This window comes from Hevea brasiliensis, chromosome 2 (assembly GCF_030052815.1).
Source record: "Hevea brasiliensis isolate MT/VB/25A 57/8 chromosome 2, ASM3005281v1, whole genome shotgun sequence".
Lineage (NCBI taxonomy): Eukaryota > Viridiplantae > Streptophyta > Magnoliopsida > Malpighiales > Euphorbiaceae > Hevea > Hevea brasiliensis.
The window spans coordinates 22,814,643-22,837,247 of record NC_079494.1 but is presented as its reverse complement, the minus strand read 5'-3'; the positions used below and the strand labels follow the sequence as shown (position 1 = coordinate 22,837,247).

Sequence of the window (22,605 nt, the reverse complement as noted above, 5' to 3'; positions counted from 1 at the left end):
CGAGTCCCTTTTCTCATAGGACCACTAAAATCATCAAGAAAATAGAGACCGTTCTGTTGCTTAGCAAATCCAATCATCCTCCCTAAATCCTGTCCTGAATAAGACAATGAGTTGGAAAAAAATGTCACTTAGCAGTTTAATTCCTTGGTAAGTTGATAAATTGAAATACGATTAGAGGAAAGCTTAAGAATATGAAGAACATTTTGTAAAGGAAGAGTTGGTGTTAATGATATGGTCCAGCAATAGTTATTGGAGTTCCAACAGCAATAGTGATTTTCTTATTGCCTGGACTTGGCTTATAAGTTTCAAATTTGTTTGAACTGTTAGTCATATGATCAATGGCTCCTGAATCAATGATCCAAGAGTCATGTTGGTTTGCAAGATTGACCTTAAAGGTTTCAGATTTGAGACACTTACCAGAATGAGCAAATGAACACGAACTTGAAGGAGAAGACATAGTACTGATTAAACCTCTCAGTGATGGCAGCTTTCTCCGTGAATGAATCATTAGATATGATTCCTTGTTAATTGTGAAATTGGCTTGATCCTTTTGCTGACCTTTAAATCCTCCATTATGACTAAGAACCTGAGCTTTGCATGAAGTTTGAAACGATTTTCCTTGGTATGATGTGGCTTTTTGCAGTAGGTGCACCAGATCCCATCCCGATTAGACTGTTTCGAGTTATCATGTTTGTTGTCTTGTCCTTGACCAAGAGAGCTTGCCTTGTTCCTTCCATCTGAGATTTTTGCTGAAATCAATGCTGAACCATCATTAGGCTGAACTTCTAACATCACGAATTGTCCACTTTCCTCGGCATGAATTAAGGAGAAGACTTCATTTAGATTTGGCAATTTGTCCTTGCCAAGAATTTGCACATGTACTGGATCAAATTCTACATTCAACCTTGCAAGAAGTGAAAAATACGATCTCTTTCTACCAAGAATGCAAGAGCCATGGCATCTTCGCTGCAATGCATCTTAATTTCTTGGTAATGATCCAACTCAAGCCAGAATCCATTCATGATATTGAAGTATTCTCTGACAGAGAGATTATCTTGCTTGGTAATAGACATTTTTGTCTGAATTTCACAGATAACTGCCGCATTTTGCATCTTACTTTGTCGAACAGTATTCCATATGTCGTTAGCAGTAGGCAAGAACATCAAATTCTTACTGATTTCTGGATGCATACAGTTCCAAAGCTATGACATAATCATGCTGTGAGCTTCATCCTAGGCTGAAAATTTCGGATCAGTAACACTATGTCCTGTTTCATACTTTTAGTCAAGTGATCAATTTTTCCATGCCCCTTGAGGTAGGGGTGAGCATTCAGTCCAAATCGAACCGAATCGAATCGAATCCAATCATGAAAATCAAATTACATATTTTAGAAATCAAACTGAGCTGAAATGGATGAAAAACCGAATCGAACCGAACCACTCTATTTCGGTTCGGTTCGGTTCAAATTGATCGGTTTTTATTTTTTATTATTTTTTAATTTAGATTTGATTTTCAAGTTATTTGGTCTAATTTTGACCTTGTTTTGAATCTAATAACTATTAATCAATGAAATTAAACAATTTATCTATATATAAAATTACATATAATTCATAAATTTCTCATAAAAATAAATCAATTCAAAAATTAATAAACCTATTCGGTTTGATTCGGTTTAATCTATTTTTTTTCTTTTCAAAACCGAATTGAACCGAAATAACCGAAATTTTTATAATATAAAATCGAACCGAACTTAATTATATTAAAAACCGAACCAAATTACCGAATTAAGACAATTCGGTTCGGTTTATTCAGTTTAAACTGAATAATGCTCACCCCTACCTTGAGGAAGGTTATGACAATTTGTGACCACTGGAGATAATTTTTACCATCCAATCGGTAGGAAGGATTCATACCTTGAAGTTCTCCATTCTAGTTGAAGTATTACCAAAGATTGATCCAGTAATGGATCCTGTTGGTCGAGTAGGATTAGTGACCTCTGGTTCAGATAATTCTGACATTTTTCAGCAAAACAAAAAATGGCAGTAGGTAATTTCATTGATAACAAAAGAGATGACTCAAGATCAATAAGAGCTTATAAAATCTGGACAAACTAAGTTAACGCTGATGGCAACAACAAAGAGAGCTTGTGTTGGCAATGAAGGCCTAGAATTAAGAATCAGATGTTGCTGGTGATGAAAGCAGATTTTGGAGATGCTAACAATGAAGGTCTGGCAGAAAGAACTGGGATTCAGTCGGTAGTTGAGGTAGATTTATCAATGGTGAAGGGTGGTTAGGTTTCTTGCTTATCAGCAATGAAGGCTGAAAAACAAAAATGTGTAAAACTATGTTTACTTTCTAACAGTGATACCTATATAAGCATTGGAACCAAGCTCTGATACAATGAAAAAAACTATACTCCATTTTCTTATTTTTAAAGTTATAGGTACAAGAAGAATTTACACACCAAGAAGACCTAACTGAAGAAGGAAAAATACAACTAATCAGGGATTACAATAAATTAGGAAATAGGAACTAAATCAAGGATTATATAGTTGATTGATTATATGGCTAATAAATTCCTAAGTCAAATCTTCCTCAAATAAGGAATAAAAATAAATATAAAAGATTGTAGAGATTCTAACAGTATCAACTTAGAATTTCTATTTATCGTTTGAGAGAATGGCTGATCCTACATTTTTTTGTGATAGGCTTGATTCAACTGAATCTAAATTTGATTTGTACAGCGTGGCGGAAGATCATAGATTGAGGTTTGCTAAGATGAAACATTTCGGATGAGCAAAACATGGTGGAATTGTGTGGAATATGATATGAAAAAATTGGGTCAAATGCCAGTCAAAATATGTGAAGAAAAAAGAAAACCAAGCTTCAAGAGGCATAGTTATTAAAGGCGCGCCTCAAGCTCTAGACTCACCAGGCTTCAGTCATAGCGCCTTTAAAGAAGAAAGGCGGGCAACATTCACCAGGCCCTCGCCTTATGCGCCTAGGCGTGCACCTTGTTCTAGGCGCAAGGTTAGAAAGGCGTGCCTTTTTTATTTCTACATTCGGCGAGTATTTCCATTGACAAAAAGCACTACCACCTAACTAGAAATTTGTTGATTTAGAAGTTTTTAAAATTAGTATCGTTGATAATAACTAGTCACAAAAATCTCATCAAACTAACATACTCAGGATTACAAACTTCTCATATTTTCATTTTCAACACTACCACTCATTATCTCTTTTTTTAAAAAAAAAAGTTAATACTCCTTTAGTTCTTAAAGGTGAGGGAAATGATGAAGATATTGATTTTAAAGATGAATATTAAGAGGATGAAGGTGTAGAAAAAGATGAAGAAGATATAGTTACTTTATAATTTGTTAACTTTAGTTATGAAAGATTAAAAGACTATTAAAGTTTTAATAATTTAGTACTTGAATACTTATTTTTTATTATTATCTTTAGTTTTATGTTATTTGAAGTTTGATGGAATATTCATATTTATTTTATTTATTTTTTTTTTGCACCTCATCTCGCTCAGGTGTGTGCCTTCGCCTTACGCCTTGCGCCTAGGCTCAAGGCCTCCTTGGCGCCTTAGTGCGCCTTAAGCCTTTAATAACTATGTCAAGAGGTATTTGCCACTATATCATCTTGAAAAGATGTACCAAAGGGTGTATAAGTTTGAAAAGTGGATGACGTAAGCAGTTGAATATATGCACCAATTTAAAGAGTCAAGCATTCAAGCCAAGTGACAAAGAGCTACACAAAATTGGCTATTGCTCTTCTAATTTTTAGGTTTTATAACAATTATTTGAAAAAAAAAAATAAAGCAACCTCTCCAAAAGCTATTGTGGAAGCAATAAATTCTTGGACAACAATTATTGATTTACGAAATTCCCTCAAGTTTTCATGGCAAAAATAATGTTTACATTACCTAGATGTATTTGTAAATTAAAAGGATTGGCTAAAATTAATAATTTGTGAATTTCTTATGGCCTTTTTGGTCATTTAGTATCATTTGAATTGAATTACTAAAATTGAAACCAATCATAAAGGTATGGGATAAAATTGATAAAATTAAAATAATTGGCGACTTTTTTTTTTTGGTCATTTGGCCTTTTTATTATAAAATACATTGCGGTGTATGTTTATGTGTGCATAAGTATGTGCATGCGTGTCTATCTATGCTTGTCTATATCTACATGTCAATTATATATGTATATGTGTGTATGTGTCCATGTGTATGATTGTTTGTGTATTGTATAAACATAAATATGGAGATTCATGTGTTTTTTCTGTGTTTATTTGTCTAAGTTTTTGGTGTCTATACATTCATGTGTGAATTTTTGGTGTCTATTTATGTTGATGAGGTCTATGCAATGTTTTCTCATAGGTGTGGGGCTAGACAATCAGGGGATCTAGGCTCATCTAATGAAGAAGCTCTTGATGGTATACTTGGTTTTGGAAAAGCAAATTCATCAATGATTTCGCAATTGGCTGCGACTGGAAAAGTGAAAAAGATATTTGCTCATTGCTTAGATGGTGTAAATGGAGGTGGTATCTTTGCTATTGGGCATGTTGTGCAACCAAAAGTTAACATGACACCTCTGATTCCAAACCAGTATGTTATTGAATTTGAAGTTGCTCTTACCCATGGTTTCTTACTTATATTGCACATAAATAATTTTTTGTAGCTAAATTTCTAGCAAGGACTATCTAGGTGTTGTGATTTTTTCAACTGAGAACAATACCAAAGGGAAAAAAAAAAAGAAAAAAGAAAAGGAAAAAAGAAGAGAAGACATGTTCCAAATGGGGTTTTCACAGTCAATCTCTTCATTCTCCCCTGGTCCTTAATTCCTCCTTTTTTTTTTTTTTTGCTTTCTCCTTTTCCAATCTTTCTCTTTGTTAGTGTGGGCTTCTCCTTATTAAATTCCTTTGGCCCTATCCTCTCTCTCTTTCCCCCCTTCCTCATCTATTCTCCATCTCTCTTGTTCTTTTCTTCTCCTTTTTTTCTCTTAGGGATTCTATTTATTTTTATTCCTTTATTTTTAGCCCTTCGCCTAGCTTTTGAATGTGGGTTCTGATAATGCTAAAAGATCATACATGGACCACCAGCTTGTTAAATCCAAAGTAGGGAATATTGATTTGCTGTCTTATAAAGTAGTTGTTTCATGAATGTATGATTATGATGTTAATTTTGAAATTTCCAGCTAAATTTTATTTCTTTTTCTCCTAATGGCTTAAAGGCATGCACTTGCACTTTGTTCCTGGGCTCAAAGACCCCTTTGGCCTTAGTGTGTCTTATGCCTTTGACCCACTTTTGGATACACTGAATTTTTTACCTTTTCCTTAGGGAAATTTTTGCTGCTAATGCCAATGCAAATAATTGGAGCTCCATTTGCTTTTTGTACATCAATGTTTTTAATGTGTTGGTCCCTGATTTTGCATTGTAAATCAAGTATTCACAGTAACAACCTTTGCAGCTAGTGAGCCATTTAATGTAAAAGTTTAGGTTTGTAGATTAGGATTCAAAAGTATGTTTTATAACATGTCTTCTCACATTTAAGCCCATTAAACCTGGCTTGAAGCATGAAAAAGTAGATAGCTGCCTATTTTGGTCAATGAAGCTTTGTTGTCATATTGAAAAAAAAGAAACATATCCTAAGAATTTAAACTTGTAGAAATGGGTGTTGAGAATCGATATTATATCTTGTTATTTTGACTTTTCACTTTACCCTACAGTACCTGGGACAGATAAGGATACCTGAACATGGGTATGACACTTCAACACTTCAAATTAGTCAAAAATTTGTGAAATTTTGAGAAGTACGTGAGCTTGACAGTTGACACCCAAATCTGTGAAATTTTGAAGAGTGGGTGAGCTTGCAATCCAAGCATGTACTCATACTGTATTCTCCCGCCCAAGGCCATCTGACTTATTTTATTTTCCAAATGTCAATATAGTGCCAAATTAATTACTTGTTGTAATCAAAGAGGGTTATGCCTGTTTTCATCATCTTGAATTTTGTAGTGATGACTTTGTATCTCAACTCAATTCAACTCAACTAAGCCTTTATCCCAAAAAATTTGGGGTCGGCTATATGGATTCGCTTTCTCCACTCTGAACGATTTTGGATTAAATCCTTAGAAATGTGTAATGCTTCTAGGTCATGTTATACTACCTCCTCCAAGTCAATTTAGGTCTACCCCTTTTTTTCTTTCTATCCTCTAACCTAATGTGCTCTACTTGTCTAACTGGAGCCTCCGTATGTCTACGCTTCACATGACCAAACCACCTCAATCTCCATTCTCTCAACTTATCTTCAATTGGCACCACTCCTACCTTTTCTCTAATACTCTCATTACGGACTTTATCTAGTCTAGTATGACCACTCATCCACCTTAACATTCTCATCTCTGCAACTCTTATCTTAGATGCATACGACTCTTTCAATGCCCAACACTCACTACCATATAACATAACCGGTCGTATGACTGTACGGTAAAATTTTCCTTTCAATTTATTGGGAATCTTACGATCACATTAAACTTCCGTGGTACGTCTCCACTTCAACCATCCGGCTTTAATCCTATGATTAACATCCTCCTCACATCCCCCATCTACTTGAAGGACTGAGCCTAGATATTTAAAGTGATTACTTTGGGGTAGTATCACTCCATTCAAACTCACTCCTTCCCTATCACCATGTATCTGCATTTATTAATTTTTTTATACCTAAACAATTCAGTATTATCTGCCTCATGCTAGATCTCGTTTTGTGGTTTTTAATACATGAAGGTTTATCATGATACTTAAAATTTTAGGCCCCATTACAATGTCAATATGACGGCAGTTCAAGTTGGTCATGATCTCCTAGATCTTCCAATTGAAGTGTTTGAGGCTGGAGATCGGAAGGGAGCAATAATTGATAGCGGTACAACCTTGGCCTATCTCCCAGAAATGGTTTATGAACCACTAGTGAGCAAGGTACATGTATAAACGAATTTTTACCTTTGAATATTTTGAATATAAATTGGTACTTATATATTCTATATATTTTTTTAGATAATATCTCAGCAACCTGATTTGAAAGTTCATACTGTGCGTGATGAATATACATGTTTTCAGTATTCTGGGAGGTATGGACTCTAGAATTTTCATTTTTAGCACTTAAGACATTATGCATGCCTATTTAAAAAAAAAAAAAAAGAAACACACACGCACATTATACATGCCAAGATATAAATATCGTGTTTTTAATCTTGAACACATTTTCTATTTCGTGCTCATCAAATGTAATAAAGGCATTTTGTAATTGTTATTTTGTGCAATATATTTGTCAGCCTTTAAACAAGTATTGATTTAAGTTTTGGCAGTTCATTTGTGTTTTCACGTTAGTTATTTTTTGTCCATCCTGCAAACTACTACTCGGTTCAACTTTGCGGCCAATTTATCATCTTGTTTGATCAATTTGGTTGAAGGAAAATAGAGAGCAAACCTAATGACTACTCAAGCATGTATTATTGCTGTAAATTTAGAAAATTGTCCCATGTTGATAATTTTATGCCAGTCTAAATGCTGAAAATTTTTCGATTTTATAATTTTGAATAGGAATAATTTTTTCTGAACAAATATGCAGCCTTTTAGACTATAATATATGCTTATTAAGTTGAACACATTGCTTGTCTGATGCTTCATGGTCCTTACATATCCCGGAATTTGTTTCAGGCGTTAGGCTCAAGGTGCATCTGCTTATCTATACATCTTTGTTTTGATTGCAGTGTGGATGATGGATTTCCAAATGTTACTTTTTATTTTGAAAATTCAGTTTTCTTGAAGGTTTATCCACAAGAGTATCTATTCCCCTTTGTAAGTATACTGAGTTGTAAAATTCCATGAAAGATTTGTTTTTGTATTTTCTTTTGCTGTTCTATTCCGTTGATATTGCTGTGCATATCCATATTCTAACTTAATCTCAATCATCTTGAGAGAGTTATATTATCAACAATTTTTCTCTACCTCGATATGATATTAACAATTTGATTTTTAACTTTTACGAAGTTGTCATAGAAAAATCTTGGATTTGATTTTCTTGGTGGTTAAGTTGACTCTTGTTATGGAAAGTCAATATTCCTTATTGTTAGATTCCTATTTAGTAGGTTTAATATATTCCTAAATGGGTAGGATTTATATTCCTAAATAGGTGGGATTGATATTCCTAATTGAGTAATTATAGGATATTTGTATATAAATATGTAATCTTTTATTTTATAGAAATAGTGAGAATAAAACTGTAGCCTTTTGTGTTGGGGTGACCACGATTCGGTTTCGAACTAGAACTAGTTCGATCAAAATCGGACTGAAATCAGTCAAAACCGAAACCGGCTTTGAATTGGACCGAAACCGCGTAGATTCATATTTTTCAGGAACCGTGAACTGGCAGTTCCGAATCTAAATTAACTGATGATTTCGAACCGGACCAAACCGGCAGTTTAAATACAAAATAGCTCAATAAATACCTCACTCCACTCTTAATTCATTTATGTAAATCTTAAATTCTCTACACAGTTATTTTCTACATTCTTTTTAATTGTCAGTACTCTCAATTTCTCTCAAATTCTTTAAACAGTTATTTTATATGCTGTTTTTAATCTCAATACTCTCTCAATTTTTCTAGTTTTTTATTTTATATACTCACTGAAATTTTCAATACTATCTCAATTATTTTATTATTATTTTTTATTCTCAATAAAATTTTCAATACTCTATTTTATTTTTTTCCTCTTTTGTACTTTTTTTTTAAATTATCAAATTGTTATACAATTTTTAGAAAAAGGCAAGCAATAGAACTACAAACTTTGATTCCTGTAAATTTCAAGAGGATACATAGGCAAAATTAAGTTCATAAGTATTTTTTTAATTTCTTTTAAAAAAATTAATTTTATATCTATTTTTTTAATAAGTTCGAGTCTTTTCTTATTAAAATTTTCTTAAAGATAAATTAATTTTATTCTCTTTTTTTTTAATTTTATTTTGATTGAAAGATTTTTAAGAAAAATTAAATTTTTTTTACAAATATTACTTAATTCTAAATTAATAAAATTTTTTTCTAATTTTTTTTTATCTAAATTGCCTTTAAAGTGCCCTTAAACTGCTCTTAAACCGTCTTGAACCGTCCTTTTTCGAACCGCCTTCAAACTCTTTTAAATTGGGGCTCGAATCGAAATTGGCTGTTGAGAAACCGTCTTCCAAACCGTCTCAAGGCGGTTTGGTTCAGGTTCATGATATTATTGAACCTAAACCGGCGGTTTAAGAACTGTAACTGGCGGTTCCTGAATTGTGACCACCCTTACTTTTGTGGTTCTTTCCCTTCTCTTCCTTTCTTTCATTTCTTTCTTTTTCTTCTTCTTATTCTTAAATCTTAACAATTCTTATTGAGCAATTATATTTCTTTCTGGAAGAGATTCCCATACGGCTCTCTACTGTTTTTATTTGATTTGCACCACTAAACTTCAATATGAAGATAAATATGTATGATGGATATGGGATTAGAACTTGGAATTAAAGGCAGATCCATGTTGTAAGAAAATATGTTTTTCTTTCGTAAAATACACACACACACACACACACACACACACATTATATATATATATATATATATATATATATATATATATATATTGATATTGTACAGAGAGAGAGAGAGAGAGAGAGAGAGAGCAGGCCCATATTTGGCTCTTATCTTTAGGTACACTTTGGCAAAAATATTCCCTTTTGAATACCTTGGCCAAAAAACCAGCCTGCTTTTGGAGCCCCAGGGTACAATTTGGCTGCTTCCGGTGAAAATGTCCAAGGGAGTGTTTTTCGTATGTAGCTAGAATGAGAATCTCAAATTCAATACAGTTTTGGAGCATTGAAAAAATAACCCACACAGCACACAATAGAATAACAAATGCATAAAGAGAAAAATAAGATGAGGAATTTCATGTAGTTCAACAATGTACCTATGTTCGTGGGCTTGGAGAAATCCATGATTTTCAACAGTAAAGGAGAAGGTTACAAGTGCCTTTTCATATATAGTAGGGTCTACCTCTTTATATTAGTGAGTGACAAGAGAAACCTGAAATTGCTAGAGTAACTGCCATAATTAGAACTATCCTAAGCTAACCAAACATATACTATTGAGCCATGCCAAGAATATTCATGGGCATTTTGTAATAAAACCAGAGCTTTCAGTGTGTAGTACTTTCTCTAAATATGAACCAGAATCTCAATATGGAGATGTTATGTTTGGCCGTTCAGTGTTCTAAAATGGGCTTATCTTGCAAAAGAATTAAAAATTTTCTAAACTTTGCAAATGTTCAATGACGCTGTGCTGTTGGGGTCCAAAACAAGAGAAATGTGCCTTGGCAGAATAGTACATGCCCCCAGGGCATGCAATAGCCCAGTACACGCCCTTAGGGCATGTAGTCCTTTGTAAAGAAAATGCAGCCACATTATTTTGGGGAAAATTCAGTGTCCAGCGGTCCTAACTCAACCTGGACACCTTGTTTCTTCTTTTTATAGAATCTAAAGAGGTAACAAAACATTGAGAAGGAGAAGACAAATGATTATAAGAAACAAAAGAAGAAATAGGGTAAGTACATGTACGTTTACCTTTGCGGAGAGCAATGGGAAGACCTAAAGTAGGATCATGATCAGTGGTAGTAACTGGATCTTCCGACGACGAAGATGTGGGAGGATCTAAGTCTGGAGTCTGCAATCTCCTTGAATAAACATGAATAATAGGGGGTTAGACTGAGACAGGGACAGAAGGAGCAGGAAGAGGAGATTGTGTTTGTTTAGTAGTGTAGACTAAAAGGTCATCATCCTCCCCCTGATTCTCATACATAGATGTTTGAGGAAATAATGGAGTAGACTAAAAAAATGTAACATTAGCAAAAACAATGTAACGATTAAGAGTTGGAGAAAACACCTGTATCCTTTTTGGAGCCGCGAGTATTCAAGGAAAACACATTTAAGAGACTTTGGATCCAATTTAGAAACCTGTGGACGAACATCCCACACAAAGCAAGTACAACCGAAGATCCGGGGTTCAATAGGAAACAATGATTTAGATGGAAATAAAATAGTATAAGGAATGTCCCTATCAAGGACAGAAGATGACATGCAATTGATAAAAAAACATGCTGTAGAAACTGCATCGGCAAAAAAATGTTTAAGTACTTTCATTTGGAAAAGAAGTGCCCTAGTTACCTCAAGAAGATGTCGATTTTTTCTTTTGACAACATGGTGTATCAACACCATTTTGAGATGGTGTATCAACACAAGAGGACTGGTGAAGAATACCATTATGAGTCATATAGTTCTGAAAGTGCTCAGAAAAATATTCTTTAGCATTATCACTTCTTAGCATACGTACAGACGTATTAAACTGAGTTTTAATTTCAACACAAAAAGCATTAAAGATAGAAAATAACTCAGAACGATTCTTCATTAAATATAACCATATAATACGAGAGTAATCATCCACAAAAGTAACAAAATATCTAAATCCAAGTTTAGAAGTAATGGAACATGGACTCCAAATATCAGAATGAACTAATTCAATGGGGGACGAAGCCCGTTTATTGACTCTAGGCACAGAAGGTAAACAATGATGCTTAGCAAACTGACATGACTCACATTCTAGTACTGACAAAGACTGAAACTGAGGACATTATTTCTTCAAGGTGGATAAAGAAGGATGGCCCAATCTACAATGAACTTCAAGAGGAGTTAAGGTACTGGAGCAAGCAATAGATTGCGGTTCACATTTATCAAGGATGTAGAGACCTCCTGACTCATGCCCTTTACCAATAATCTTCTTCGTCGTAAGATCTTGAAATAAACAACGATCAGGAAAAAATGAAATAGAACAATTTGAGTTTCGAGTGAGTTTACTAACAGATAGTAAATTAAAAGAGAAGTTAGGTAGACATAAAACAGATGACAAAGATATGGATGTGGTTGGATTCATAGTTCCAGAACCAATGACACTCGAAATAGATCTATCAGGTAACGTGACTGTGGAAGGAGTGGTAAAAGACTGAAAATCAGATAAAAGAGCAAAATTACCTGTCATATGATTTGTAGCACTAGAATCAACGACCCATTTGGATAAGGAGGACAAAAGGCATATAGTGGATTTACCTGACTCACTGATAGCAGTGATTGAGGAGTTGGTAGGCTTTAGAAATGTCTGATACTGGGAGAACTATGCAAATTCTTTTGCAGACACTGAGATAGTTTTCTCAGAAGAGGAAGACACTGTAGAATTTTCTGTTACCTTATTTGCCACCTGGGATCACTGGTTTTTCCTCTGAAGTTTTAAGCAGTTGCGTTTTGTGTGTCCAGGCTCATGGCAATAACAATAAATAACTCCTCCTGAGTTCTGATTAGAACTAGCCTCCACATTACGTTGATTGTTTCTATGGTTAGTAATCCCTCCTCTATATCCTTGTTGTCCACTTATATTTCTGCTAATAAGAGCACCGTTAGTAGGTTGTGGAGAATAAGTACTTTCTGTACGAAGGACACGTGTAAACGTATCATGAAGGGAGGAAATCTCAGAACTAGAGAGAATTTGTGATTTAACAGTTTCATATTCTGAGGGTAAACCAGCAAGAAAACTCATAACAGCCATTTGCTCACGTTGAGCTTGTTGCACCTTTACATCAGGATTGAATGATAACAAAACATTAAGTTCTTCATAAACACGTTTAAGTTCCATAAAATATGCTGTAAGAGTTTTGTCTTATTTCTCAGGTCTATAAAATGCTTTGCAAATATCATATATGCGAGAAATATTGCCTTTGTCAGAGTATAAAAATTCTAAGTACTCCATCAGTTCTTTAACACACTCACAGTGATTAATAAGGCCCATTATCTCACTATGAATTGAATTCCGAAATTGTAAAAATAAACAAGCATCTTCTTTTAACCAAGTTTGCTTAGTATCATCATTCGGTGGATCTTTCGTGAGATGATCATCTTTATCAATGCTCCGTAAATAAATCCGAACAATTTTGCTCCACACCAAGTAGTTTAACCCATTAAGTTTATTTTTAGTGATTTTAGTCATCACAGGGACTACATCAGTGATTATAGACTTGGTCTCACCCTTAGCCATTGCACCTTAAAGTCCACAAATAGCCCGAGCTATCGAACACCAGCAGATCCAGTGACTAGAGAGAAGCGATTCTTCAAACACTGCCAAGAATGCAGCGCCAAATCCAAACACGGGCTGCAGGGATGGGATCAACTCGTCGGGGCGACGCTAGGGAAGAATCGCCGGCTGTTAGGATTCTTCGGAAAACACCACATGCGCGGACATGGGCCGGCGCTTGGAACAGTGGCCGAAACACAAAAGTGGCCCGTGGAGGCCACTCGCTTCACGTCCGGTCATCAGACTTTGAGGGACGGCTGATCGGTAACTGTGCCTCCTTCTGAGGTTGGTTGTGAGGTATTTTGATAGTCCTAGTAGGTCCTCCTAGTTTACAGTGAGCCAATGACCTAGAACAGGGAATGGGAGAAAATTTTCAACTGGAAAAAAACTTCGGAACTAGGGACCTGAGGCTCTGATACCATGTAATTTAGGTATTTTTCTAGATGTTAATACACAGATATATATATATATATATATATATATATATATATATATATATATATATATTCTTCTATTCTAAATGGATTAGAACTCTAATTCTACAAGGATTAGGAATCCTATCCTATAGGAGTCAATCTCATAATTGGAGTAAACTTCCTCATTAAGAGGACTTTTATAACAAATAGAAAGAGAGAAATTATATGAGAGAAATTACAGCAGAACAGAGAAAATACAGGTGAATAATTATAGGAGAAAAATTAGTGATATACATGCTTTTGAAATAATCTAACTATAGAAAGATATTTAGAGATATAATAGGGATTCTCAACACTCCCCCTCAAGTTGGTGAATAAATATCTTCCATTCCCAACTTGCTTGTCATATTCTGAAATTTTACTGTGGGTAGCCCTTTTGTTAAAACATCAGCTAATTGTTTCTCTGTTGGCATATAAGGAGTGCTAATGAAACCATTATCGAGCTTCTCCTTTATGAAATGTCTGTCTATCTCCACATGTTTGGTTTGATCATGCTGAACTGGGTTATGAGCAATGCTAATTGCTGATTGATTGTCACAATGAAGCTTCATAGTCCCCTCTCTCTTAATCTTGAGATCATCAAGAATAATCTAGCCATAATAATTCACAAACCCCATGAGCCATTGCTCTAAATTCTGCTTCAGCGCTAGATCTAGCCACTACATTTTATTTTTTACTTCTCCATTCACTAAATTTCTTCCTAAGAATGTGCAATAATATGATGTTGATCTTCTATTAACCAATGACCGTGCATAATCTGCATCCGTATAGGCCTCTGAAGTCATCTCTTTACCCTTTTTAAACAAAATTCCTCTACCTGGAGTAGCTTTCAAATAAAATAAGATTCTATGGACAGCTTGTAAATGCTCTTCTCTTGGGTCATGCATAAATTGACTGACCACACTCACAGCATATGCTATATTCGGTCTTGTATGAGAGAGATAAATTAATCTCCCAACAAGTCGCTGGTATCTCCCTTTGTCAATGACACTACCTCCTCCTTTTCCTCCAATCCTATGATTCGAGTCAATTGGAGTGCTACCTGCCCTACAACTAAGTGTCCCTGTTTCTTTAAGAGGATCGAGGACATATTTCCTTTGAGATAGGAAAATTCCTGTCTTTGAATATGCAACTTCAATGCCTAAAAAATATTTCAATTTCCTAAGCTCTTTTATCTCAAATTCCCCAGCCAAATGCTCTTTAAGATACTCCCTCTCTATTGGATCATTCCCGGTGACGATGATGTCATCAACATATACCAAAAGGGTTGTAACTTTCCCTTCTTTTGAGTGTTTGATGAACAATGTATGATCACCCTGACTTTGTTCATATTTCATCTTTAACATAGCTGTTGCAAACCTTCCAAACCATGCTCTAGGAGACTGTTTTAGTCCATAAAGAGCCTTTTTTAATTTGCACACCTTAGCTGCTCCAATACTGCCATTAAACCCAGGAGGTGGTTCCATAAAAAACTCTTCCTTTAAATCCCCATGCAAGAAAGTTTTTTTTTACATCAAACTGTTGCAAAAGCCAATCAAACATAGCAGCAAGAGATAAAAGTACTCGAACTGTATTCATTTTGGCTGCTGGTGCTAAAGTTTCCAGGTAATCTGCCCCATAAGTTTGAGTATATCCTTTGGCTACTAACCTAGCCTTATACCTCTCCAATGACCCATTGGCCCTATATTTCAAAGTATAGGCCCATTTGCACCCCATTGCTTTTTTTTTTTCTTTTGGCCTATTCTCTACCTCCCATGTTTCATTCTTTTGTTGGGCACTCATTTCTTCTTTCATAGCTTGCACCCATTTCTCATTTTTTAATGCCTCTTGAACTGTTCTAGGAATAGGAATGGAATTAATAGTGGTAAGAAAGCTTTTATGTTGTGGAGAAATTTTCTGAAAAGATACAAATTGGGAGATGGGATATAGAGGCTGTTTTTGCATTTTCTAGTCCCTTTTCACAAAGCAATTGGTAAATCTAGGTCCTCAAAATTAGTTTGATCACAAGGAGAAGGAAGAGAAAAATCAGTACCTGATTTCAGTTCAGAGTCATGTACCTGCATTGGTTCTGAGGTTGACCTCTTCTTCTTTGAATAACGCAACAGTTCAAGTGGACTTGTACCTGGTAGGGGCTGTGCACTATTCTGGATGGTGTTAACTAATTCTGGCTGGACAGAACTTGGTTTAGGTACAAATTTGGTTGAATTGGGAGAGGACCAAGTTGAATTAGGTGAATTAGGTGGACTCATTTCAGGTTCAAAGTGGGATGATTTGGGAGAATTTCACTTGAATTAGGTGGACTCATTTCAGGTTCAATTAGGGGAGTATTAGGAGAAGATTGACCTGAAATAGGTGGCAGAAATGATGACTGCAGCTCTGAAAAATTCAGTTCTTCCTTATCTTCTCTACCACTCTCCTCCTGAAGATAGGAATGTTGGACTGGAAAGAAAAATTCTGTTTCATGAAAAGTGACATCCATGGAGACAAAAATTCTCCGAGAGGAGGGATGATAACACTTGTATCTTTTTGCGTATTGGAGTATCCTATAAGAGAACCAAATACTCGAGGTTATAAACAATTGAAAACATTTAACTCAGGGAAAAAATCGGCTAAGGCTTGAACTGGACTCTTATCCCCAAGAACCTTAGAAGGCATACGGTTAATGAGGTAGATTGCAGTTAAGGTTGCTTCTCCTCAGAAAAATTTTGGAACATTTGATTGAAAGAGAAGTGTGCGAGTAACATTTAAGAGGTGTCTATTTTTCCGCTCAGCTACACCATTTTGCTGGGGTGTATTAACACATGAAGATTCATGGATGATCCCTTCTTGTTGGAAAAAAGTAGCAAGGGTTTGGTTAAAATAATCCTTGGCATTATCTGATCTAATCCTTTTTATAGATACCCCAAATTGAGTTTTAATCTTTCTCTGGAAGATAGGTAGAATTTGGCTTACTTCTGATTTTTCTCTCACAAGATATAACCGAGTAGTCCTGGTGCAGTCATCAATAAAAGAGGCAAACCATTTAGCTCCAGTGACGTTGGGAGTTCTAGAAGGACCCCAAACATCTGTGTGTATTAAAGAAAATGGTTGAAGAGATCTGGTATTATTCAATGGAAAAGAGACACAGTGGTGTTTAGCAAACTCACAAATGTCACAATGAAATTTATCAACTTCCACTGTTTTAAAAAGTGAAGGAAACATGCTACTAAGTAGACGGAAAGGTGGATGCCCTAGACAAAAATGCTGCAGCCAAATTTCAGTAGTGTTTGGGGAAGCACATTGGGACAAGCAAGAGAAGCTTAACCGAGGTCCTTGGTCCACTGAGCTGCTCATTTCTTCAAGGTAGTAGAGTCCATTCTGCTGCCTAGCAGATCCAATCATCTTCCCCAAAACTTTGTCCTGAAAAATACAGTGCGTATCAAAAAAGGTAATGCAGCAATTCAAATTTTTGTGAGCTGGTAAATGGAAATAAGATTTGTGGACAGCATTGGAACATGCAACACATTTTGCAATGAAATGGAAGGTGTGAGGTTGATATTGCCATGACCAGTAATAATTGAAGAGAATATTTTCTGTGTATTTTCTTAAATGAGATACAAGGTATTTATATACACAGAGTCCTATAATTAAGTATTCTAATTGGGAAGAGATCTCAATAATTATGCTAACTAATTAATAAAGAATATTATGTACATAATTATAGGATTGACTTTCTATAACACTCCCCCTAAAGTTGGAGCATAAATATTAATCATGCCCAACTTGTTACAAATGTAGTCAACCCGAGCCCTATATCTCCTAATTGCTCCCCGGTTTTGACATGCCCTGTTGAGATGATCTTCTGTTGAATCTTTTCTCGAAGGAAATGACAATCAATTTCAATATGCTTAGTACGCTCATGAAACATTAGATTTGAGGCGATATGAAGAGCGGCTTGATTGTCACACCATAGTTTGGCAGGAGATGAGGTCTCAAGACCCACTTCTTCCAATAACTGATGTGTCCACATAACTTCACACGCAGCTTGGGCCATAGCTCGATATTCTGATTCAGCACTCGAATGAGAAACTATAGTCTGTTTCTTACTTCTTCAAGATACTAAGTTTCCTCTAACAAAGATATAATATCCTGTAATGTTTCTTCTATCAATTTTTGAACCTACCCAATCTGCATTTGAAAAGCACTCAATAGTTAAGTGCCCATGATTGTTATATAAGAGACCACGACCTGGAGCACCCTTCAAGTAACATAAAATTTGCCCCAAAGCTTTCCAATGGGTAACAGTAGGAGAGGACATAAATTGACTTTAAGTATTAACTGAATATGCAATATCTGGATGAGTTACTGTGAGATAATTAAGTTTGCCAACCAATCTTCTATACATCTCAGGGTCCTCAAATAATTCACCATCTCCTGCTGTGAGCTGAAGATTGGGAGTCATTGGTGCACTACATAGTTTGGCACCTAATTTACCTGTTTCCGCAAATAAATCAAGGACATACTTTGAGATAAGAAGATGCCTTTCTTACACCTTGAAACTTCAATGCCTAAAAAATATTTTAATAAATCTAAATTTTTTGTTTGAAACTGAGTCTGAAGGAATGACTTGAGTGAAGAAATGCCTGCAGAGTCATTTTCAGCAATGACAATATTATCAACATATACTATAAGTAGGATTAGTCCAATTTTAGAATGTTTAAAAAAACCGAATGATCAGACTTGCTCTTTTGCATACCAAACTGCTGAACTACCTCACTGAACCTGTCAAACCAAGCTCGAGGACTCTGTTTCAAGCCATAAAGGGATTTTCGAAGTCTACAAACTTTGCCTAACTCCCCATGAGCAACAAATCCTGGTGGTTGCTCCATATAAACTTCCTCTTGGAGATCACCATGAAGGAAAGCATTTTTGATATCCAACTGATGTAAAGGCCAATCATATCTAGTTGCCAAGGAAACAAATAAGCGAACAGAAGCTAGTTTAGCAACAGGTGAAAAAGTGTCAGAGTAGTCAGTCCCATAAGTTTGAGCATATTCTTTAGCTACAGGCGAGCCTTAACACAAGCCACAGTACCATCGGGGTTCATTTTCACTGTAAAAACCCATTTACATCCAATATCTTTCTTATCTGGAGGCAGATGCATCAATTCCCAAGTACCATTAGTATCTAAAGCCACCATTTCCTCTTCCATTGCGGCACGCCAGCCAGAATGGGATAATGTCTCAGCAACAGTTTTAGGAATGGAAATAGTGTCTAGAGAACTAACAAAACAATGAGATGAAGGAGACAATTGATCATAACATACAAAGGAAGAGATAGGATAAGTACATTGACGCTTACCTTTGCGAAGAGCAATGGGAAGATTTAAGTCAGACTGAGGAGCAGTGGATGAAACTGGATCTTCTGACGAAAAAGCTGATGGAGGATCTGAGTCAAGAGTCTCCAATCTCTTGGAATAAACATGAACAACCGGTGGGCGATGAGGTCGAGCAGGTGCTGGTGCAAGAGGATTTTGAGGACTTGGCTGAGGACTTGACACTGGATGGACAGAATAGACTAAGAGATCATCTTCCTCCCCGACTCTCATAACTAGGAGAGGGAGGAAAGAATAGAGTAGATTCAAAAAAGGTAATATCAACAGACACAATATAATGATTAAGGGTTGGAGAAAAACATTTGTACCCTTTTTGAAGTCGAGAATAGCCAAAGAAGAGACACTTAAGAGACTTGGGATCTAGTTTAGTAACCTGTGGACGAACATCTCTTATAAAATAAGTACTACCAAAGATACGAGGTTCAATAGGAAACAAAGATTTAGAAGGAAACAAAATGGTATAAGGAATGTTACCATTAAGCACGGATGATGGCATACGATTAATCAGGAAACAAGCTGTAGAAATTGCATCATCCCAAAATTGTTTAGGGACCTTTATTTGAAAAAGGAATGCCCGTGCTACCTCAAGAAGATGTCTATTTTTTCTTTCAGCAACCCCATTCTGGGATGGAGTATCAACACAAGATGTTTGATGAAGAATGCCCTTTTGTGACATATAGGCTTGCAAATTGCCAGAAATATATTCCTTAGAATTATCACTTCTCAATATACGCACAAAAGTATTAAATTGAGTTTGAATCTCAACACAAAAGGCACAAAAAATAGAAAACAATTCTGAATGATTCTTCATTAAAAACAACAAAGTAACACGGTAATAATCATTAACAAATGTAACAAAATACTTGAAACCAGTTTTAGAGTGACCTCAAATATCAGAATGAACTAACTCAAAAGGGGACGAAACTCGTTTATTGACTCTAGGTGTAGAAGGTAAACGATGGTGCTTAGCAAACTGACATGACTCGCTCTAAGACGAACAAAGACTAAAATTGAGGACATAATTTCTTTAAGGTAGCCAAGGAGGGATGACCCAAACGACAATGAATTTCGAGCGGAGTTAAGGTGCTGGAGCAAGTAAGAGATCACGGCACATATTTATTCAGGGTGTAGAGACCACCGGACTCAGATCCTCTACCAATAATCTGCTTCGCTGTAAGATCCTGAAACAAACAATAATAAGGAAAAAAGGAAACTGAACAATGTAAGGCACGAGTAAGTTTACTGATTGAAAGCAAATTAAATGAAAATTTAGGTAGACATAAAACAGATGATAAAGAAAGAGATGACGTTGGGTTTATAGTACCAGAACCCATGACACAAGAAGTACAACCATCAGCTAAAGTAACTGTAGAGGAGGTAGGATGAGACTGAAAAGATAATAGAAGACTAGAATTCCTTGTCATATGATCTATAGCACTAGAATCAATGACTCACTTGGATGAGGAAGATACAAGGCATGTAGTGGATTTACCTGACTCAGCGATAGCAGTGACGGGAGAATTAGAGGCTTTTAGAGATGCCTGATATTGGAAAAATTGTGCATATTTCTCTGCAGATATTAAGATAGTTTTCGCAGATGAGGGTGCAACTATAGACTCATCTATTGCCATGTTTGCCATTTGAGACCGCTGATTCTTCCTCTGAAGTTTTAGACAATTGTATTTTGTATGACCAGATTTATGACAATAATAAAAAATAACTCCTTTTGAGTCCAGATTAGAATTGGTTTCCCCATTTCACTGATTACTTCTATTGCTTGAATTTCCTCCTTTATTTCTCTGTTGTCCATTCATATTTCGACTAACCACTAGTAGTTTGTGGAAGTTGGGTACTTTTTATATGAAGGACACGTGTGAATGTATCATGTAGAGAGGAAATTTCAGAGCTAGATAGGATTTGAGATTTAACAGTCTCATATTCTGAAGGAAGACCTGAAAGAAAACTCATAACAGCCATCTGCTCTCGTTGAGCCTGTTGGACTTTCACATCAGGGTTAAAAGGCAACAAGACATTAAATTCTTCATATACTCTCTTAAATTCCATAAAATAAACCGTGAGAGACTTATCCTGCTTCTCAGCACGATAGAATGCTTTGCATATATCATAAATACGAGAAATATTTCCTTTACCAGAATATAGGAAATCTAAGTAATCCATTAATTCCTTAACAAATTCACAGTGATTAATTAAACTAATTACCTTACTATGAATCGAATTCTAAAGTTGCAAAAATAACTGAGCATCTTCCCTAAGCCAAGCTTGCTTTGTATCATTAGTGGGTGGATTTTTAGTCAGATGATCATTCTTGTCAATACTTCGTAAATAGACCCTGACGGTCTTACTCCACTCCAGGTAATTTGAACCATGAAGTTTGTGTTCCGTGATTTTAGTCATCATTGGAATCACATCAGAAATAATAGCCTTATTGTCCGCCATTAGATGAAATTAACAAAATTCTAACACAGATTAATAACCAACTCTGTCCCAATCTTCAAACAAACTCAATAAAACTTAGAAACAAAAGAATTCTGTGAAAACAGAACCTGAAATTGCTCAATAGTGAACTGCCTGAAGGAGAGATATTTGAGATCCAAAAGAAATGCCCCAAACTGAACAATGAACCGCGGAACTAGAATCACAAAGTTGAGGCGACCCTGGGACAAGAGGCGCGACTGTCGGACGTCACCGGAGGAGGGCAAATGCGCATTCACGCGCCGACGCGTGGAATAGGGGTCAGAACTTAAGAATGGCGCGTGAAGGCTACGCGCTTCAAGTCCGGTCACCGGACTTCCAAGGGTGGCCGATCGGCACCTGGGCCTTCTCCTGAGATGGGTGGTGAGACACTGTGATAACTCTATTGAGTTCTCCTGGAAGACAACACTTGTCGGAGGAGAAGAACCAGAGAAAAAAAATATATATTTCAAATAAAAATTTCAGGCTAGGAAACCTAGGCTTTGATATTATGAAGAGAATATTTTATGTGTATTTTCTTGAATGAGATACAAGGTATTTATATACAAAGAGTCCTATAATTAAGTATTCTAATTGGGAAGAGATCCCAATAATTATGCTAACTAATTAATAAAGAATATTATCTACATAATTATAGGATTGACTTTCTTTAACAATAATAATGGAAGAGTCATCAGCAATAGTTATTTTCTTATTTCCAGGACTTGATTTATAAGACTCAAATTTGATAGGGATAGGTGTCATGTGATCTGTGGCTCCTGAATCGATGATCCAGGAGTTAGATGGATTTGAGTTAGAGGCATTAAAAGTTTTTGAGATGAAGCACCTACCAGATTGAGCTAGGGAGCAAGAATTAGATGACTTATCGAGTGTTCCAATGAAATTCCTTATCTTCTCAATCTCTTCTTTGTTGAACTTTTTGAATTCATCACCATTGAGATTCTGTGTGGGTCCTTCTTGGTTCGTGAAATTCGCCGCTAATTCCCTTTAAATCCTCCATTCCTGTTGAGAACTTGTGCCTTCCCATGCAGCTTAAAACAATTCTCCTTGGTATGGC

At 35.7% G+C, this 22,605-nt stretch overlaps 1 protein-coding gene across 5 annotated transcripts in view; it reads left to right on the top strand.

Moving 5' to 3' along the window:
- Positions 1–22,605, top strand: part of LOC110667111 (aspartic proteinase 36) — a 51,953-nt gene that overhangs the window by 5,543 nt on the left and 23,805 nt on the right. For all 5 annotated transcript variants that reach the window (XR_009143383.1, XR_009143382.1, XM_021827839.2 and 2 more), the window contains 4 exons: positions 4,391–4,618; positions 6,823–6,985; positions 7,064–7,137; positions 7,780–7,867. Coding sequence is in view for 3 of the 5 variants with exons in the window: in XM_021827839.2 (XP_021683531.1) it covers positions 4,391–4,618; positions 6,823–6,985; positions 7,064–7,137; positions 7,780–7,867 (553 nt within the window). In the remaining 2 variants the exon portion in view is untranslated. The remainder of the gene's footprint in view (positions 1–4,390; positions 4,619–6,822; positions 6,986–7,063; positions 7,138–7,779; positions 7,868–22,605) is intronic.